Consider the following 22,563-nt stretch of genomic DNA (forward strand, 5'->3'; position numbering starts at 1 on the left):
GATGGATGGAGGGATGGATGGATGGATTTTAACATTTGGACAGTAAGAGTAAGACTTGTATGGATGGATGGATGAAGGGATGGATGGATGGATTTTAACATTTGGACAGTAAGAGTAAGAATTGTATGGATGGATGGAGGGATGGATGGATGGATTTTAACATTTGGATAGTAAGACTAAGATTTGAATGGCTGGATGAATTGATAGATTTTAACATTTAGACAGTAAAAGTAAGAATTGTATGGATGGATGGAGCATTTTTACATTTGGAGAGTAAGACCAAGAGATGGATGGATGGAGCATTTTTACATTTGGCACAGAGTAAGAATTACATGAAAAAGTAAACTGAAATAATAACAGCAGCATGAATAGTAGGATGTAAGCACTACACTGCCACAAAACATTTTCACATTGAAACACATTTATACGTTCATATTCTGCATACAGTTGGCCGTTACGAACTTCTAAATCATATACAGAATTACAATTAATGTTCGGTTTTGCCTGCAATACCATAGAAACACACCCCTCCCAATCATCAAGGGTGCAGTGTGCAGGTCTGTCTGTAGGATTTAGCTTGAGGTAGTATACTTGGATCTTGTGTAATGGCCCATTTTTGTCTTTTTTTTTTGTTTTGTTTTGATATATTCTGCACTGTACTACAGAAAAGTCCTGTTTCATTATGCTTTACACTTTTATTGCGTTTTCCATTTCATTGCATTTGTGATCTACTGTACCTACCTGTTGTCTGGGTGCTCAGCCGGGCCTGCTGATGCCTGCACCAACCTTGTGTACCATCCAGTGCTTTAATGAGCTCACCTGTTTAACAAAAGGAACCTAATTAGTCAAATCGGGTTTTTGTGGAACATGGCTGGAAGTGCCTGTACACACCTCAGCTATTCCTTCAGGTCAAGTGCCCATGTAGCACTTGATAAGGACTAATGAGGAGGCACGTGTTTGCAGTTAGAGATGGAAGTTGCTGATGAAATCACGGCGCATTCATTATCTCCAAGACAGGGATGTGTAGAGGTGTTTTAGAAGCTTTTAACTAACTGCATTAGCGGGAGAAAAGAGGGGGGCTGGCTGAGCAGAATAGAAAACGTTCACATTCAGTTGGTAAAGTGGCCCAAATCTGATTTAAATCACAAAATTCGATGTCCATTTCACCACTCTTTAAGGTGACCTGCATCAGTCATGGGTCTGAACAGTCCATGCTAATGTTCAAAACAGCAGCACTTCCCATTAAGTTTCGGTTTCATCTTCTCCAGCATTATAGGGTTTATCAAAGAGTCAATTGGCTGACAGCTGAGCTTATCACAGAAAAGCGTCACTTTTATTAATAAAACTAGCCACACCCACTTTTTGGTTTGCGCCTTGGTTTACATTTACGCTTATTATTATTTTGTAGCTGCAGCCATGTCCTCCTGTGACCTCATTTAGCCTCATTTCAATAGAAACACCCTGTGGTTGCGACACAATCCTTCCCTCCAATTTAATTTGAACTTTGTTTCCTGACACTGAATACCTATCTCAATGCTGTCATCCATTTCCCCTTCACTTCAGACATTTTATTTATTTTTTTTTCTTTCACTTTATTTAAAAGTTTCAGACTTGTTCACATTGCCATGAATCAGATATACATTACATCTATACCACTACACCTTTACATTTATATGCAACATCAAAACATCTTTTTTTAAATAGATATGCTATGCGTGGAAGCATGAGCATGCAAATCACACATGAAATCTGACATTTTCGACACATTTTGGGCCACTTCAATACACGTATAATAATATTGAAATCTAATACAGTGTGTCAGATCAGACTTTATACAATTTTTATGTCAAAGACAAGAATAAAAGGCCGTGAGGAGAAGGGAAAATGGATAAAAGCAGTGAGAAAGGAGTTTGGTGGTGGGGTAATGACCTCATACATTTTAATACAGAGCTAGAGGCACATGTTGTAACTCTGTTTCTAATGAAATGGCCATTAAAAGAAACAAACAAAAAAAAAACACAACTTAAAAAAGTGAATGTAGTCCAATAAGTAGTCCAGCTGCAGCTTCCTTGATAGCTCCTGTGACGCTGGAGTGGATGAAACCGAAACTTCATGGGAAGCACTGCAATGTTGTGCATAAGCGTCAGTATAAGCTGTCAATATAGGTCATATTCAAATGGTAGTGTGAACAGCCAGAAAAAAATAAGCAAAAATATGTTTGGTGAGAAAAAAAAAAAAAAAAAGAAAGGATTTGGGCCACTTTTATCTTCAGTTTGAGCATAGTCATATTGAAGTTGCCCAAGTTGTAATAGAAAATGTTTTTTTTTTTTCTGTTCACACTGCAACAAAATTGAACATTTGTGTGACACACGAAGAAATTCGTTTCATTGAAACCTCGAAAAAAGTGATTGATTTTGGACTTGTTGGAGATGTTTATTCTGTAGAACAGTCGTTTCTGTAGTCTTCAGTACAGCTGTAAGAAATGAAAGTATAGAAGAACACGATTAAACGTTCACACTCGCTCTGGCAGGTAAAGTGACATTTTTCACAGCACTCAGGTGCACTGAATGTGATTCTCTCACCTGTTCTTTCACATTCTTCCGGTCTCAATCACAGACCAGGAGGAGCTGGCGGACTTCTCCACTGCAGGGTGCTGTAATTAGCAAAAGGCAATGCTCATTAGCTCTCTCACAGCCCAAAGCAACACCCCGTTCTCCTGGTACCGCTTTCACCAGTTCTTGTTTCTTGTATTTAGCTTGATGTTCAGCTGCGAGCTGAATGACTGCTCCACCGTTTAATCCACTTCAGTTTGACATAATGCTACTATTGTAATTATGTAGCTATTATGTTGATTTTGCTTCATTAGATGAATACTGTTGGCGTTCACAGGGGGCAACCTTTGGCGTGCTGCCTTTAGCTCCTGCCCGTTTCTTTTGTCTCAGAATTAATAGAGGCCTTTTTGGTGGACTCCAAATGTTTAACCCTTTCTGGCATGAACAGAAATTTTCTTTTAAGAGGTCAGATTTACTGACAAAATTACAAACTATTGAACTGTGAAGGTCTGAAGGTCAAAAGTCATTTTGGAAGTAGTTTCTCTAAGTGACCACTAGAACACAGTCCAATTGGTGGTGTTATCTGTTTCACTGTGTTTTTATTTAATAACATGAGCCAGTTGGACAGTTTTCCTTGCTTCGGGGTCATATATACAGGTTTATGTGCTCAAAAATATCATCAAGTAAGCCATTAAATGTCCACTGGGCTGAACCGGTCAAAATATCAGTAAGTGAAGGGGCCCCTAGACTACATTTTGGTGGCCCCCACCCCATACACACACACAAACACACCCAAAAAATTAATGCTATTTACAGCTCTGAAAAACAAAAAACACTTTCTGAATCAGTTTAGCTGATTTTGCTATTAATAGGTGTCAGTGGTGTGCAGTAAGGCCCTTCTAACCCTTAAATTACCAAAATAAAAGACAGCAACTCATTTTAAACTCAAATTTATTATTTTTTAAAATTGTTTTAGTCTGTTTTTCAGTATTCTATAGGAGGCATATCTGTCTGACAGCACTACTAACCAATCACAGTTTTTTTTAAACAGCTTTTTGAAAAGAGCATTTATTTGCAGAAAATTTGAAATGGCAGAAATAACAAAAAAGATGCACAGCTTTTAGACCTTGAATAATGCAAAGAAATCAAGTTTATGTTCATAAAGTTGTAATGAGTCCTGGGTTTAATCAAAGTTTTCATGCATCTTGACATGTTCTCCTCCACCAGTCTTACACACTGCTTTTGGATAGAAGCAGTTCAGCTTGGTTTGATGGCTTGTGATCATCCATCTTCCTCTTGATGTTTTTAAATTGGTTTGTTCAGCATGCACACAATACCCTTTTTGCTTGCAAGTTTTCCATTTGCGCTCACCAAAAATTAATGTAATCACAAAATGTTAAAACACACTTTTTTTTTAAAACCTGGTATTTTTGTGTCCCCAGACTTTTGACATTGGTGTGACGCCATAGATTGGTACCAGGAAAACTGTACATCATAGAAGACTAATATTACCACCCACATATCATGACTGGCGTCCTCTGGCTAGAACTGTCCACATGAACAGACAAGCAACTTTGGCAGAAATCAGTACTTAATGCTGTAAATCCCACAAGTCAATGTAGGGTTTTTTATTTTTTTTTTTTTTGGGTCATGGGAACACACAGTGGTCATGGTCTTGCGTGTTCAGAGTCTGTTGTGAAGATAAGATTCTCAGCGTAATAAGCAGTCAGCTTTTTTTTTCCCGCGGTATGATTACACCCTCCTTTTACCCGTTCCTGTTATCTGCTAATCCGAGCAATCCAGGAGAGAATACATGTCTGTCGTTAGCAGCTGAGCATGCGAGACTGTTCTACACCTATTCGGTCTCCTCCCCAGCGCTCTCCTACCAATAAATATGCTGAAACAGATGTCAAACGGGTATCCAGCTGTCCTTGCGCAGAACAGAACAAATGTGTTGTTTTGCTCGGAGAGCTAGGCCCGCGCTGTATGCCAAAAAAAAATAAAATGCGAGAGGAAAAAACTGAAAAAAACGAGGCGAGGGGGGGGGCTGCACCGCGAAGCAGCGTCAGGGCCCTAAGATGGAGGTCTTCCTCCCAGGCCGAGACAGGCTGTTGGCCGGGGGGACGCTCAGGAAGGCTTTGGCAGCCCAACAAAGCGGGGCCTTCAGCTGAGGGGTGGAGGTTTGCAGCACCCAGCATCCCCTTTGGCAGCCGCACACAGGCCGCTGTCGTGAGCTGGAGGAGGCTGGTTAGAGGGGGGAGGTGAGAAGCTGGAAAAGATGGAAAAGAAGGCCCTCGCTTTTATTTACTCAGGCCGTCCTGAGCCCGGACATTTCTCGACAGGGTGAAGGAAGGCAGAAAAAGAGCGAGAGCACGAGTTCGAGCGCGAAAGAGGAAAACAAGCTTCTCTCTTTTCCTCTCAGCTCTCCAGAAGCTGCCCTCGCTCCCTTCACTCGGTGTTCACACACTCGTCTGGGGGAGGGTTCACCCCTCTGACCGGCAGGATGGACCAAAGCAGAAGAAGAGTGCAGTGTTAACACGCTTCTCTTTCCTGAAACGCCTTTCAGTGCCTATTGTTCAGCCGGGCACTCGCGTTCATCTGCTGTTGACTTTGTAACTTGATACTGAATCTCTTATTTTGTAGACATGGCAGCCGTGTGAAAAAGAACGGGGAGGGAAATCTTTGCCTTGTGAACGTGTGTAAATACATGGACATTAGATCTTTATTTCTTTACAATAATATTGATAGTGAGATGGCGATAAAGAAAAAAAACAAAAAAAACATAAAATCAGGGCAAAGGTCAGGATCCATTTGTCCAATGCATATTGTTCCAGAAGTGCTGGTCTTTGTCTAGATAAACAGCAGTTTCCTTTTTATGTACCTGAGGGAGCCTGTTTAAGTTAATCGTTAGCTATCACTGGCCTCCACTTTTTTTACATTGTAATGCCAAATAGTTAGTATGAAGACCGTGTTGTACTTTAGCCTGGATACAGTTTTTGGTTTCTTTTTCCATTTCCTGTGTCGTTTAACAGGATTAAAGTGTACAGTGTCTATCATTATTTCTGCATGATATTTTGTGAAACAGAGCACAGTGGATAGCTAAATGCATCTGCCATCCTCATCACACATTACTATAGTCATTGTCCAATAGGAGTGATGCCTCATTAGCATGCCGGCATCCAGGCTTATAAAGCATCACTAGCAAATAGGACTCTTCCTTAGACATTATTAAGCCTTCCCACTGAATGTTTTTTTTGGGTAACAACACTGAGGAACGCTGACCACGCCATCACTAGTTTATAAACATCCTGTGCTTGGCTGAGTGATGCACTCTAGAGAGGGCCATCCAGTTTGTGTACTAATACTCGCTGTACTGGGCTGAGTGATGTACTCTAGAGAGGGCCATCCAGTTTGTGTACTAATACTCACTGTACTGGGCTGAGTGATGTACTCTAGAGAGTGTCATCCAGTTCGTGTACTAATACTCGCTGTACTGGGCTGAGTGATGTACTCTAGAGAGGTCCATCCAGTTCGTGTACTAATACTCGCTGTACTGGGCTGAGTGATGTACTCTAGAGAGGGCCATCCAGTTAGTATAGTTATACTAACTGTACTGGGCTGTGTGATGCACTTTAGAGAGGGCCATCCATTTCATGTACTAATACTCGCTGTACTGGGCTGAGTGATGTACTCTAGAGAGGGCAATCCAGTTAGTATAGTTATACTCGCTTTACTGGACAAATAGATGTCCTTTCCAGGGTATCTGGTTACTAGTTAGTTGTACTTTTAAAGTTTTTACTGTGTTTTCTCTATAAGTAAATGTTTTTTTACTTGTTATATAAATATTTGATTCAACCAAGTTAACAAACCCCTATTACATACAGAATTAGGGCCAAAAAGCAGGCGCTATACATTCATCTCTATACCTGTGGCTTATTTTGTTAAATCTGTAGTATTTTCTTATAATATTAAAGCAGTGGCTTTTTTTTGGACAGGAAGGTAGTGTCAAGGTGTGTCAAGTGTACAGTTATTTGTTCATTAGTAGTGAAAAAGTCTAGAGGACTTTAAAATCAGTCAGCAAGAAGCCAAGACTGCCTGCCTGCATCAGGACCTGTCTTGTATATAAAGCTGGTGGTGCCTATTTTTTCTTTCCTTTCCTTTCCATTCCTTTTTATTTTTGTTTTTGCAGGTGCTGTTCTGCCAGTTTGTTAAAAGCTCTGCTAAAGTGTGTTACTTAGCCAGCAACACTTAAAAAAAAAAAATGTCAGAATGTGTTCCTTGAATAAGATTGTGTGAGGCTGGCACGTTGCCCGGGGTGGGAGGTTTCCTGCAAGAGGACGCTGCAAGGGTGGCCCGTCAATGTGCCTCTTTCAGCAGTTTGAGGAACAGGGGGTCGACCTGTGACCTCATCTGTTTCCTGAAGATATGCAACAGTGGGTTAAGTGATCGAAGAGGGCATGTTATCCTGACAGAAGGCAGAGCACCGCGTTTGAAAAAAAAAAACAAAACAAAATGAAACAAAAAAAATACAATAACAATTGAAGTGGCTGGAGAAGCCAGGCAAGTTCAAGGATGAGGAGTTTTATGCCTTCCCGCAGATGTCTCATAAATCTTGCCTATTTCCCTTGTTTTTCCTCTTTCCCACTTTTACCTCCTCTTTCTCTCTCTCTTTTTCTCTCTTTCTCTTTTCCCATTGACTGGGATTACACTTTTATTAAAACAGGAAAAGCTGCAGTGCATAATGTTAATCATGAGTAATAATTGAACAGTCAGTGGGCATTCTATGAAGTATTCACAGTACACCTTTTAAACCATAGGCTTAAAAGACCATATAACTTCTAAATAATATAGGGAATTATAAGGGAAACATATACTAGTGCATCTTAAAAAATTTGAATGTCACTGAAAAATTACTTTATTTCAGTATATTTTATAGATGTATTACACACAGAGTGATCTATTTTAAGTGTTTATTTCTTTTATTTTTGATGATTCTGGATTACAGCCAAATAAAACTCAAAAATCAGTGTTTTAGAAACTTTAAATATTATGTAAAACCAATTGGTACTTTTGGCAGTGTGGGCAGTGTGCCAAGTCCTGCTGGAAAATGAAATCCGCATATCCATAAAAATTGTCAGCAGAGGTATGCATGAAGTGCTGTACCAACACCAGTAGATGACATGACTCTCCAAAGCATCACTGACCATCAGTAAATTTTGCATTTCATTTGGAAATTAAGGGATTATGGGAATTGGGGGTTTCCACAATCAGTGATGGTTTCATCAGTGATGTCATCAGCTAGTGTTGGTGCACGGAGTTATATCAAGTCCCAGTTCAGTCTGTAAGCCATAATCATCAGCAATAAAATGATTTAAAAAAATAAACGTTTAAAATAGATCATTCTGTGTGTAATACATCTATATAATATTATAATATAGTTTCACATTTTGAACTGAATTACTAAAATATAGTAACTTTTCAATGATATTCAATTTATTTTTTAAATGCGCTTGTAAAAAGCATAAAGAAAATATATTAGGAATGCCCCTGTGTGAGAATTCTGGGCTGATGCTGATTTCCAATATTAAATGTGTACATCTGCCAATGCTTATTTGCTATGTAAACTTAAAAGCTAGTGTTGGTCAACTGTAGTAGTGTGCTCAGTTTCGCTTATTACATTTCCAGCATACAATAAATACATCAAGTAGTGTTTTAAATTATTGCCTATTCCAGCCAATGCAGATTATTATAAACTAATAGCAATTATCAACCAATATTGATATAATTCTGATATTGTTCATCCCTTATATAAAGGTTAGCCAGTATATACTACCATATTTAAAAAGTGTTAACTCAGGGTATGCCCACTCCTGTATAAGCTATGAGGTGTTATCTTGTGAGAGAGGCATTTTCATGGCAAGGTGACGTAAATTACTGGAAATGAAGTGAGTTACAGCAGCGGGTGCAGATGGATGGGATGTTGCATTTCCGTAGTTTTATGGACATTTTGCATTCCTTGATCTACAGTGTCAAGTGCATACCTGAAATACATCATAGAATGCATTACTGCTCTGTGTGAACAGACAGTGACCCCCCCCCACAGTGCTAGTCCCTGTCAAATGACATTTGATGAGTCTGTGGATTGCGTATACATCCCATATATTGACTTGCTGTTGTTATGTGATAATGATATATCGGCTCATCAGTGTAATGTTGTTCTTGGCATTGTGCCACAGAGCAATTCTTGTCTATTTGCACTTTATAAATACAAACACACACACACACACACAGATATACGACTGAGTTGACTGTGTTTTTCTTTATATTGATTTATTAGTCTAATGTTTGTGGTATTCTTGGTGAGCCTGTTTTTTTTGTGAGAGAAGTGAACAATATCCTAATAGTAAATTTGAGACCTTTCATTTGCAAGAACAATGAAAGCAATTGTTGTAAAGTGAAAGTGTAGTAATTTACCTAATGCCAGGAGTCCATCCAAACAAACCCCCTCCCCACCACCCCAGCTTGCTTTTGGATGGAAATGTCAGAAATTGCTTTTACAGTCACAGTGGGTATTGCCATTAGATGGCCACCCACAAGGTTAATTTCCTAGCCTTTATTATGGAGTCCACTTTGTCATTCTAACTGAATATTCTCCCTCTCTCTCTCTCACAAACACACTTTTCCCTCTTTCTCTCTGTCTGTCTCTCACTTTCTTTCACATTGTATTTGCATTTGCATCTCTTCATAACAAGGACTGCCCATTACCATCAATGAACTGGCATGTTGACTTTGTTTAAAAAATAAGTGTGTATTTATTGCATTTGTTTTAGCAATATATATTTTTATTAGACTGTTGTATTATTATATCAGTTGCATTATGTGGTTTAAAAAAAAAAGTAAAAATATGTAAAATATGTATCATGACAGGCATAATATGTTCGCAAGTACATCCCTGATAATAATACAGTGTGCATTTGCATCACTTTTTAAAAAAGCAATACACTTGTGATCATTAATACTATTCAGACATTGGGACACAACATGTTCAGATATCTTAAATAACTTAAATAAAACCGTTGTGTTAAAGATAAATAAATAAAGCTGACATGCAAGCAGACATTGATGCTTTTGGGACTAAATTGAACAACTAATTTCAGTGATTAAGAGTCTGTCTCAGTACCTTTGTTCGTATACTGTACATAATTGCATGCATTTTCAGTAAAGCCCATTTTGTCTTGTCTTTGTGTGCAGATGGTGCTGATCTAGAAGATGACCCTTTGTGTTCCTGGCCTGCCTCTTCACCGTCTAGCAAAGACCAGACATCTCCAGCCCACGGGGATGACTACGATTTCGGTGAAGACGAAGGAGGCCCTGGCCTGCCCTATCCGTGCCAGTTTTGTGACAAATCTTTTAGTCGCCTGAGCTTCCTCAAGCGCCACGAGCAGAGCCATAGCGACAAGCTCCCCTTCAGCTGCACGTTCTGCAGCCGTCTGTTCAAGCACAAGCGCAGCCGAGACAGACACGTCAAGCTCCACACCGGCGACAAGAAGTACCACTGCGGCGAGTGCGACTCTTCTTTCTCACGCAGCGACCACCTCAAGATCCACATGAAGACTCACGCCGCAAACAAGCCGCATAAATGCCCCGTGTGCCGCCGAGGATTCCTGTCCTCCAGCTCCCTCCATGGACACATGCAAGTGCACGAACGAGGGAAGGATGGTCAGGGCACGGGGCTTTCCCGAACGGAGGAGTGGAAAGTGAAGGAAACTAGAAAGTGCAGCCGTTGCGAAGAAGGATTCGATGTGCCAGAGGAGCTCCAGAAGCACATTGCGGAATGCCATCCTGAATGCTCGCCTCCCGAGGAAGGGAGCCTGGGGCCTGGCCTGCAGTGCATCTATTGCCACGAGCCATTTAGTGATGAGGGTACTCTACTGAGCCACATTGACCAGGTGCACGGCAGAGACAGAAAGGGCCATATTTGTACTGTGTGTTCTGAGCATTTTGCCACGTTGGAAGAATTGTATGCCCACATGGACATCCACCAACTGCCAGAGTCCAGTAACCACAGTAATAGTCCTTCGCTATTGACTGTGGGTTATACGTCTGTTTCAAGCACCACCCCAGACTCGAACCTTTCCGTAGACAGTTCAACCATGGTGGACCCTGCCCCCACTGTGCCCAAGACGCGCGGAAGACGAAAGCGTGCCGCTCAGCATGCCACCGATATTTGCGGACGACCTGCCAAACAGCCAAAAGTAGCTTACAGCTGCATTTACTGCAACAAACAAGTATTCTCAAGTCTAGCAGTTCTTCAGATCCACCTAAAGACCATGCATGTGGACAAACCAGAGCAGGCCCACACCTGCCAGTTCTGCCTGGAGGTTCTCCCATCTCTGTTCAACTTGAATGAGCATCTGAAACAGGTCCACAATGCTGAAGATCCTTCTGCCTTACTCGCTAGCCTGTCTGATTCCCTGCTGCAGTGCAACTTTTGCCCAGAGATGCTTGGAGACCTCAATGCCCTGCAGGAACACATCCGGTGTTCACACGGCTTTCCCAGTCCAGTGGCCAAAGAAAGCAATGCCTTTTTCTGCCCCCAGTGTTTCATGGGATTTTTGACCGAGGCCACTCTGGAAGAGCATGTCCGACAGACGCACTGTGATTCTGGTAGCTTGCGATTTGACTCTCCTCTAGCAGTTACTCCCAAAGATCCCATTGTGGAGGTCTATTCTTGCTCGTACTGCACCAACTCCCCCATCTTCAACAGTGTTCTGAAGCTGAACAAACACATCAAAGAGAACCATAAGAACATCCCATTGGCACTAAACTATATCAACAACGGGAGAAGAACCCACAGAGCACTCAGCCCTTCGTCTCCCATATCGGTAGAGCAGACCATGCTGCTCAAACAGGGTAGCACCTCTTCCCGTTCATCGAGTGAATTCATCTGTAATCAGTGCGGTGCCAAATACACTAGTCTAGACCTTTTCCAGACGCACCTGAAGACTCACCTTGATGGTGTGCTGCCACAGCTCACCTGTCCGCAGTGCAACAAAGACTTCCCCAACCAGGAGGCCCTGCTGAAGCATGTGACGGTCCACTTCACGATCACCTCCACGTACTACATCTGCGAGAGCTGCGACAAGCAGTTCACCTCAGTCGATGATCTGCAGAAGCATCTTCTTGACATGCACACCTTTGTGTTCTTTCGCTGCACTCTCTGCCAGGAAGTATTCGACTCGAAAGTGTCAACTCAGCTCCATCTTGCAGTCAAGCACAGCAACGAGAAGAAGGTCTACCGCTGTACTTCGTGTAACTGGGATTTCCGACACGAGACTGACCTTCAAGTGCACGTCAAGCACAGTCACTTGGAGAACCAGGGCAGAGTGCACCGCTGCATATTTTGCGGTGAGTCCTTCGGCACGGAAGTGGAGTTACAGTGCCATATTACCACACACAGCAAGAAGTACAACTGCCGCTTCTGCAGTAAAGCTTTCCATGCCATTATCTTGCTTGAACGTCACTTGCGTGAGAAGCATTGTGTGTTCGAGGGTAAAGCCCAGAATTGTGGAACCAACGGCTCTACGAGCGGTGGTGGCGACTCGGTTGCCAAAGATGACTCAGATCTGCAGGGTATCCTCACCAATAGCCATGGAGGTGCTGGTACAGGGGAGTCTCACAACAGCCACGATGGCAGCGAAGAGGACGTTGATTCATCTGAGGTTATGTACAGCTGTGACATTTGCGGGGCATCTTACACCATGGAGTCCCTCTTAACCAATCACCAGCTTCGGGATCACAACATCCGTCCGGGGGAGAGTGCCATACACAAGAAGAAGGCAGAAATGATCAAGGGCAGCCATAAATGTAACGTTTGCTCTAGAACGTTCTTCTCTGAGGCTGGGCTCCGGGAACATATGCAGACCCATTTGGGACCTGTTAAACACTACATGTGCCCCATTTGTGGAGAGCGTTTCCCTTCTCTGCTTACCCTGACAGAGCATAAGGTCACGCATAGCAAGAGCCTGGACACCGGCAGCTGCCGAATCTGCAAGTTGCCACTGCATAGCGAGGAGGACTTCCTGGAGCACTGTCAGATGCATCCAGATTTGCGCAACTCCCTGACTGGCTTCCGCTGTGTGGTCTGCATGCAGACAGTCACCTCCACCTTGGAGCTCAAGATCCATGGTACCTTCCACATGCAGAAAACAGGAGCCATGTCCACGAATCACCCTAGTGTTCGGTCAGTCGTTACACACCACCACCACCACCAGAGCCAGAAGCTCTTTAAGTGTGCTTCTTGCCTAAAGGAGTTCCGCTCTAAGCAGGACTTGGTGAAGCTTGACATCAACGGACTGCCCTACGGTCTGTGTGCCTCCTGTGTAAGTGCTGCTGGTAGCAAGAGCTCCAGCCCAACCATAAACGGTGGGAAGCAGCAACATCTAGGCATACAAACACCTGCCATCTCCGCTGCTGGTTGGACCCAAGGAGAGAGTCTGAGCCCTAGTGGGGTGAAGGTGAAGGGAACCTCCTATTCCACATCATCCAATTCGTCCACATCCTCCACGGTTGCCAAGACGCGGTGCTCCAGCTGCAACGTGAAGTTTGAGTCGGAGGCCGAGCTGCAGACGCATCTTTCAACAGTGCACAGGGATCAGACTGGAGAGGGCAGCGGAGGTCAACTGAGGACCCCTCAAGGATCCCCCATGCCCAGAGTGAGCCCATCACAAAGTGAAGAGGTAAATTTTCTGAATCAGTTTATCTGATTTTGCTATTTATAGGTATATGTCTGAGCAAATGAAAATTGATGTTTTATTCTATAATCTACTGACAACATTTCTCCCAAATTCCAAATAAAAATATTGTCCTTTAGAGCATTTATTCGCAGAAAATGAAAAATGGCTGAAATAACAAAAGATGCAGAGCTCATATTCATAAAGTTTTAAGAGTTCAGAAATCAATATGTGGTGGAATAATCCTGGTTTTAATCACAGTTTTTTTCATGCATCTTGGCATGTCCTCCTCCACCAGTCTTACACACTGCTTTTGGATAACTTTATGCCTTTACTCCTGGTGCAAAATTTCCAGCAGTTCAGCTTGATGGCTTGTGATCATCCATCTTCCTGTTCATTATATTCCAGAGTTTTTTTTAATTCGGTAAAATCAATTTTTAAGTAGTCTCTTGGGAATGCCAACGTCTGTGTATAAGTTGTGAGGTGCTATCTTGTGATTGACACTGGACAACATGCTCATGACAAGGTGACATAGATATTCTGGGAGAGTGGATAGATTGCGGATGGATTGGCCATTGATGGATTGATGAATTTACCTTTTTACCTAATCCACAGTGTCAGGTGTGTATGAGAAATAAATTATAGGAGGCAATACCTCCCACAGTGGACAGCACAGTGAGTAGTAATGATCGTGACCTTAATATGACCTTAATATTAATATAAGTGACTCAAATCACAGAAACCACAAAAGAAAATATGCAGGTTCTGTAAGTATTTTTTCACATGTCAGACTAATATAACAGCAATAATTAGCTTTAATGGGTTGTGGCAAAAGTGATGGGACTCAGTAGGCATGTCAGCCTTCTTTTCCTCAAAATAATGAATAATAATTGTGTTAAATATGTTGATTGTTATGGATCGATAAGTTGTTTAAAGTCTCACTCGAACTTCCTTCTCTTTTTTTGTCCCTGTTCAGAAGAAAACCTACCAGTGCATAAAGTGTCAAATGGTCTTCCACAGCGAATGGGACATTCAGGTTCATGTGGCTAATCATATGATTGGTAAGTTTCAAAATCTTTCCATTTGTTTTTAACTCCGTGTTTCATCACAGGTATTTTACCAGCAATTAATTAAAAATAAAATTTAAAAACTGTAGTTTTTAGTTGTAGTTACATAGTTTTATTGTCCAAAATCTTCCAGATAACCAGATATCCTGCAAATAAAGCTATAAACATTCAAACTCAGCTAGTCCATTGTATTCAGTTAACCAACAATTGCACCTCCAGAGATTTCCCCTACTCTACCCCACCTCTAATTATGGCTCAGAACTAAGCTGACTATGTGGTTTCACAAGAAATTACAATTAAAGCCCACTGCATGGATAAAGTGTGTTTCATGCATTTTAATTTGATCAGTGGAGTAAAGTTAAGAGTGTATTTCCTTTTACAGTAACACTCTTGGCGAAAGGCCTGAGGACATATATGAGAAAGGTAAAAAAAAAAAAAAGATGGTAGGGGAAATCTGAAACTATAGTTTGTAAAAGAGTTATAAGAGCAGATATTCTATTCTACTAGTGTTTTGATCAATTATTTGCCCTGCTGGTAAATAAATAAAATAAAATTGGTTGAGATAGAGAACAATCTTGAGTTTGAAGACTCTAAGAATGTTTTCACACTTTTATTGTTGGTTTGCTCTGGTCTGAATTAGTTAAAGACTTTGTAAACTTGAAGTATTTTCCTCCTGGTTTGGATTTTCGTATAGAACTTGATATAATCACATCAAAATGCATCACCACAACACATTTTCTCTGTGCTTGTTGGATAGACTTGTAGAGGTGCCAGAAAGTAAATGCAGGAAGTGGTTTAACATGGAGCTACAGCATATATTTCATTAGTTCGTAACTGTAGTAATTATCTATACAATATACCAGGTTGACGTCTTAAAAAAAAATGTTTATTAAGGAAAAGACATACAGTTCCAGTCACAGTTCCAGTGTAGACACACCTTCTCATTCAATGTTTTTTTTTTCTTCGCACATTGTGAAATGTATATGTGAGTCATCCAGACTATGAAGAACCACATAAAATGAATATATGTAAAATATATATATGGGGTCCTGTGAATTCTTGTTTTTCCTTTCTTGGGCCAGTCCTGATGAATGCCAGTTTCATCATAATAATGTTTTTGATAGTCGTTGCAGTTTCACTTGAGAATACTTCCTTAATTTTTTTATTTTTATTTTGCATTGACTGACCTTCATTTCTTACAAGTCATTTTTTCTTTACTTAGCTGGCGTTTCATCCAACGTAGCTTGTTTTAACATGGTAAACGCGCAAGCTACAGTCTGATATACTCACCTCTGAACTGCAAAAGAATGCTAATGCTACTCCAGTCTCGGTGCTGGAGAACTAAACTGAAACTCCTGTATAAAATTAAAGGATTTTAAGTGCTTCTTATAGTGCAAAAAATACGGTGAATGGGAATAAATGTTTAAATTCCACCACAACTTTTACATGGAAGAGGAAAGAATTGTCAAAGTCCTCTATTTACTTTAGCCGTGAAGTTGCCAAATATGGTGGAGAACAGAGGAGAGCTGTCAGCATGTTATAGCTTCTCTCTTATTATACTGCTGTTCCACCAGTTAGAAGTTATGTTGTTATTCCATGATGTGGCTTATATAATGGTTTCGGGTTTTTTATTATTTATATTTATTTCTCTTTCTGTTTGTTTTGCCATAAACATTTTAACATCTGTGGAAAATACTTTCACGCAGATCAAATCACAGCTCTCAATCACTCAGAGAGAGAGAGAGAGAGAGCCCGGCATTTAGTAGCTAGTGGAGGTTTGGGAGCATATTGTCATCACTGTAATGAGATGCAGGATCTGTGGGATGGCAGAAGATTGCATAACTACAAACACATTTTTTCCATGATGTTCCGTTTTATCGTCTGTTTTCCTGGATGTTGAGGATGTCTGCGCTACAGTTTCGTGAGTGACTAAGCCAGGTTTTCTCAATATTTACTGCGGCGGTTCTTCTCTAATCTTTGGATGTTGTGCTGGAGGGTGAGACAGTAATTGGGAGGTGAGTGGGCGTTTTTGTTGGAGAACAGCGTGTGTTTTGTTGTTTGTGGGTTGTTTCTAAGGGTCAAGGAGTTATCTCTTGTGTAGAAAAGGGCCAGAGGTACGTTAGACTGGGCTGAGAGGTGGTCTCAAGTATGGAGAGGAGTTGAGAAGTTCAGGATCATTGAGAGCTAAACATTGACGTTGACCTTTGAAGAGGTTATGACGATATCGCCACTGTCCAATAAAAAAATATTATCTCCATAAAAGCAACTTTACAGGAGAGAGAAAAAACTTTCTATGCTTTGAATAGAAGTGAATGAGTTTATTTCAATAAACTAATATTCATTTTGAAGTATTTCTATTAATCCATTCATTAAGAAATATTGGCACAGTGTAAGAGACAGATTTGTGCATTCAAATTATGTAGTAAATGAAAAATTGACAATTTTTTTTTTTTTTTGTTGTTGTTTTTTTTTTTAGTGGAAAGCAACAATATGTATGGTCTAGTATTGACCAATAAAGCCTTGTTTTAGACTCAATGCTGACAATTATAATCTGTTTTAATTAACCATATCACCGTAAGTTCTGGGCTATTAAGCTATAAACCTGAATGTAAGCCGCACCCACAAGGATTCGCTGGCAGACTTTAGCAAAAGTTGCTCCTCACACGCGGCCAGTTTTGGTATATTATTTCTCGCCGCTTTTTATCCAAACTTTCCACTCAGCTCAGAGCACCACTTTAAATGCAGGATTCACCGTGATGTTGAGTGGCTTCACATAATTCATTGTCCTGACGAAGAGTTGTCCAAACATCAATGAAAAAAAAATATATATATACTGTTTGTTGGTTGAAAGCACTTTTTTTTTGGGATGGTTCAGACTTGTACACAACATCTAGAGTGTCAAGTATAAGGAGAGACAGTGATGGAAAAAGAGACCTAAAAAAGTAAGTTTTGTCCATATATACCGCACTATCAATGAACGTCTATTTTCTGGTCTAGATTAAAAGGCGCATTAAGCAACACTAGTAATAGAATAGTAACTAGAATGCCTACATTCAGGCGAGCAAGAGTGTCACCACGTTTTCCTTCTAATGGTGAAGCTAGAGTAAACAAGTAACAAGTAAACAAAACTGTAATTCTTAAAAAAAAAAGAAAACAAAATATTGTCGCTGGATGTTAATCAACACAGATTTCTCTCCTGAAAACTCTTTATTTGGGTGAGTAACGCACTTCCGCTTATTTACAGTAAGCTTAGATTCAAACTCTTCAGTTGACGCTTTTTTCATTGAATTATGCATTAATTCTACAATAAATGAAATATATGTGATCAAACACTGATACATATCTGATGAGATTAAATTATATTTGAAGTATTCCCTTATTGACCCAAATGCCCTTTATCTGTAGTGTGTAATCATTTTAAATGCGTAATTACTCTGATGTACCGATCGTTGTCTGAGTTCAGGTTCATAAGACTCTGGGTATGTTTTCTAGCTGTAAATATTCAAACACACCCACAAGCATCTTTTATTGGTATTCAGGTGGAATATTGGAGGGAAAGATTTGAAATTGAAGCAGACACGCTGTTCTTCGCCGGCGGTCCACGGCTCTCTGAATTCTGATCTCGCTCACCCCATAATTCATTCATTTATTCGGTTTGTTTGGTGGATCTTTCATTACTCTGAATTATCTGGTGTCTTCTTTGGGAAGGGAGCTTTTGGACTGGAACGGAATTGACTTTCATTACAGGGTGCTCTCGTCAAGCAGACCTAAAACAGTTACGACTAAATGCTCTTTTATACTAGTTTTACATGTGGAGATGAATATGTCGATTTCAAAGTTGGTCCACATTGGCATTGATGTTAAGCATCATCTAAAGGGCAGTTCAGATTCAAACTTTCAGACAATAGTGCAAAACGTGAAGACGGTTAACGAGGTTTTGATAAAGTGCATGCAAATTTAGTAAAAACTAAAAAAAAATCTGCCAAGGTCTGCTTGTGTAAAGCATGTCCCTGTTAAGGGAAGGCTTAGTGCTGGGTGATATGATGTCCAAATTTATTCACAATTATTTGAATATTTTACCTTGATAATTGATGATAAATTAACAGTAATTTTGATTAATAACAAAACCAAAAAAAGAATATAATTGACTAAAAAAGTCTATAACAGATTCAGTTGGTCATATAATAAAATATATGACTAAAAATAAGTCTATAAGAGATTCTGTTGGTCATATTATAAAATAATTGACTAAAATAAGTCGCTAAAGGATTCAGATGGTCATATAATAAAATGTTTGATTAAAATAAGTTGAAAAGATGTTCAGATCATCATATAATAATAACAAAAATGACTAAAATAATTTGATAAGAGATTTTGATGGTCATATAATTAAATGTGACAAAAATAAGTAAGAGATTCTAATGGTCAGATGACAAAATATACGACACGAATAAGTTGAAAGAGATAATGTTGGTCAAATAATAAAATATATGACTAAAATAAGTCAGTGAGAGATTCTGATGGTCATATAATAAAATATTTGACTAAAATAAGTCTACAACAGATTCTGATTGTAATATAAAAAAAGGAATTTGACCAAAATAAGTTGATAAGAGATTGTGATGGTCATATAATACAATTATTTGACTAAAAAAGTTTCTAAAGTTAACCACATTCAGATGCTCATACAATAAAAATATGTGACTAAAATAAATCGAGATTCTGTTGGTCATATAATAAAATTATTTTACTTAAACAAGTCTGAGAGAATCTGATGGTCATATAATACAATAATTTTGCTAAAATAAGTCGATAAGAGATTCTGATGGTCATATTTGATTAATTCTCTGTTAATTTCCTGGCTTAAATTCCACCTCCCGACTATAGGGGGACACCATGAGCAAGACATTTAAGTTTTAAAACATCAAAATGTCATAGAAATGATTAAAGCCATAATTCTATTCTACGCCATTTTAACCATGAGACATCACAGTCTACTTCCAGTCGGATAGCATGGTCTGTTGAAGTTGGTCTCCAGCTGGAGTTAGAGGTTGGTTCATGCTGTTGAATGAGGGTAAATGACCAACTTGCACGATAAGCAAAAGCACAGGAAGTGCTGCGATCGTAAGCTTATTGCAATTGCAGTTGAGTTTGGATCCAAACTGCCTTTAAATGTGCATTTGGCCGCAGAAGCTGAATGTGCGGATGTACAGATTTGACCCTATGAACTTCTGCAAGGTGACAACTGTTCAGCCCGCAGCCGCGCCACACGACTGTCCGCAATTTCAGAACGGCTGAAAGTCAGTGTCCAACTGGCATGGGCCTGCTGCACTCCTGATGCTCCGGCCTCCACCGCAGTCTCCCTCCTACACTTCGCGTGGGTGGGTGGTGGCGGAGGGGGTAAATCTGGACTGGACCGTAATTACTTCACAGCCAGCGCGTGCCAGAAAAGCAAACGGGGGGAGGAAGCAAAGGCCTCATTTGGAAAAGGCTCTAAATGCCTTCTCCCTTGAAAAAAGGGGACACTTTCTCCTTTTAATGGCCATCTGCACAGGAGAGGCGAAACGGGAGGCCGGGGGTCATCTCCGCTCAGCTGTCGCCGTTATTAGCGTAGGTAATGGAGCAGGCGCTCCGCTCTTTGGGGTGCTGTTCCCAACTTCGTGCTCCCTGCTTTATGGCTGTTGATTCACCCCGATAACTCTATATATAGACAATGTGACGCCACATAAAGGCAGATCAAAACCAAATCAAAAAAAGAAAATAGTTCATCCTCGGAGTCTAATCTGAGATGTGTTCGGTGAAAGAGAGGCTGTAGAAAAGCGTATACTCTCTGTTTAGCCACTGTGCAAAACTTCCCAGTGACCCCACTACTATGGTTTCTGCAACCAGTTAACAGTAAAAGTTAATTTTACTACCCTCACTGACTAGCAGTGGAAAAAGATAAAACCACTTAAAAATTGAGTTTCTTTGATTTGACCAAATTGAAATAATCTGGAATAAAATCAAGAGGAAGATCACAAGCCATCAAACCAAACTGAACTGCTTGAATTTGTGCACCAGGAGTAAAGCAGCATAAAGTTATCCAAAAGCAGTGTGTAAGACTGGTGGAGGAGAACATGCCAAGATGCATGAAAACTGTGATTAAAAACCAGGGTTATTCCACCAAATATTGATTTCTGATCTCCTAAAACTCTTTATGAATATGAACTTGTTTTCTTTGCATTATTTGAGATCTAAAAGCTCTGCGTTTTTTTTTTGTTATTTCAGCCATTTCTCATTTTCTGCAAAATAATTGCTCTAACAATATTTTTATTTGGAATTTGGGAGAAATCTTTTTTTATAGTTCATAGAATAATATGTTGTAGTTTATAGAATAATACATTTGGGTAGTGTACCTCTTGGTGAGAGATCATTGACTGCTAGATCTGTCTCTACAGTTCACTTAGACATTTTGCAGAGTTCACAAATTGAGAGGGGACCCATTATTAGCATGAGAGAAACAGGATTTGATGAGCTTTAAATACTTGTGCTCTATTATTTTAATCACTTGCGAGTGTTTAGGACTATCCTATTTCCCCCCCGCCACAAGGGTGATTGTTTTTTTTTTTATATTATTTAAGTCTGAAAGACGCTTCTAAGTCCAAGAATGGTCTTGAGTATTGATCTCTGGTCCTTCTAAAATTTGCGAGTTTGGAGTTAAATTCTAGTGGACTCTGACACTGCCTACTGCAGGTGTAGAAACTATCAACTCCCAGTGCTGTATGTAGGGTTGCGTGGTTGGTTCATTTTGTAGTGTGACTGCTTTAACTCATCACATTTCTACTATATTCTAATAAACCCAATTTTTTATAGGACTGGAGGTCCTACTGTACTGTAATAAGCTCAGCTTTGTGGAGTGAGTGCGGTTCTTACGGGTACTGACAGCATGGTGATGAATTCTCGCCATGCATCCCACAAATGCAGTTTCTTACTGCTTGACTTTTTAAGAAGACATTACCACCCACAGTGGACATCACAGCAGGAGCTGTCCATGCAAACAGTCAAGCTACTGTGGCAGAAATCACATTTATGCCGTCCATAGTTCATCGCAATTGGTTACAGAGACCATGGTTGTGATATCTACATTATAGAGCATTATAAGCTCTATTATTAACTGTTATAACCAAGGTTAGGCCATTTATTAACCACTAAACAGCACTGAAAGTATATAGCTGTGTTCTGGAACAGGAAACATCCTAATCAGGTTGGTGTTTGTGTGCGGGAGGTGCGGGAGGCGAGATGTGGCCTTGGCCTGAGCTAGTAGCCCCTGAACGCCTAGGGAGTGAAGCCTGCAGCGCTCGAGGTCCAGATGGATCCATCCACATTTGCCGTACAGCTGGTGGCTCTGATCAGGGACTGGATGTGATGCTCCTATCGAGCAATAGAAAGAAAAAAATGAAAGACAGAAAGAAAAGGGGGGGAAAAGTCATTGCCACCAACCAAGGAGCAATTCTGAATCGGGCCAGAAGACAGCTGGCCTCTCTTTAGTTTGGAGTTTGCTGGCATGGACCACTCACACCACCAAAGGCATCTGATTTGTCACCAGAGAGGGAGAGAGGAAGAGAGAGAGATGGAGGAGACGGGGAGAAAAAAGGGAGGAGAAGGGGAGAAGACAGGACAGGACAGGATTTATGCCTCTCTCAGCTGCCGTAGTTTCTATCAAAGCTATTGTTGGCTTCCTTATTTGTTTTAGATGTTTGTTGACGCCTCCGTTCGCTCAGCATGCATGCTTTTCTTCATGCTTCCTCTCCATACAGACGCACTAAAGAATATCAACTCGGATTTGAGCTTCTGATAGTCTGCCCTAATAAAAAAAAAATAAATAAAAAACACACCGCTGTATTTTGGACAATTTTGAAGAATTTTGTATACATTTTTACACTCAGCATAGAATTATGTTTGGTCCTTTGCTTTGTTGGACAATCTTTTGGGTTAATATTCGAATGACAACCAGGTGCTCTCAGTTGAATAGGGTTAAATACATAAGAAAATAGACAGAGTAGTCAAAAAAAAAAAACAAGAAACCAACTATCAGGCAGTCAAATAATAAGAGAAACCAAGTGATAATCTAAGATCAAACATGGATAGACAACAGAACAGGTGGCAATGCTCTCAGTATGCAAATAACATGGTTGGCAATACTTTGCAAACTACAACAACTTAATATGAATG

The 22,563-nt window shown here is 40.3% G+C and overlaps 1 protein-coding gene across 9 annotated transcripts in view; it reads left to right on the top strand.

Moving 5' to 3' along the window:
* LOC103026130 (zinc finger protein 521) overlaps nucleotides 1-22,563 on the top strand; it is a 250,362-nt gene that overhangs the window by 113,313 nt on the left and 114,486 nt on the right. For 8 of the 9 annotated variants that reach the window (XM_049483079.1, XM_049483080.1, XM_049483081.1 and 5 more), the window contains 2 exons: nucleotides 9,804-13,291; nucleotides 14,262-14,346. In XM_049483079.1, coding sequence (XP_049339036.1) covers nucleotides 10,160-13,291; nucleotides 14,262-14,346 — 3,217 coding nt within the window. In that variant the 5' untranslated portion in view covers nucleotides 9,804-10,159. The remainder of the gene's footprint in view (nucleotides 1-9,803; nucleotides 13,292-14,261; nucleotides 14,347-22,563) is intronic. The other variant, XM_049483076.1, reaches the window with a different exon arrangement.

This window comes from Astyanax mexicanus, chromosome 8 (genome assembly GCF_023375975.1).
Source record: "Astyanax mexicanus isolate ESR-SI-001 chromosome 8, AstMex3_surface, whole genome shotgun sequence".
Classification (NCBI taxonomy): Eukaryota; Metazoa; Chordata; class Actinopteri; order Characiformes; family Acestrorhamphidae; genus Astyanax; species Astyanax mexicanus.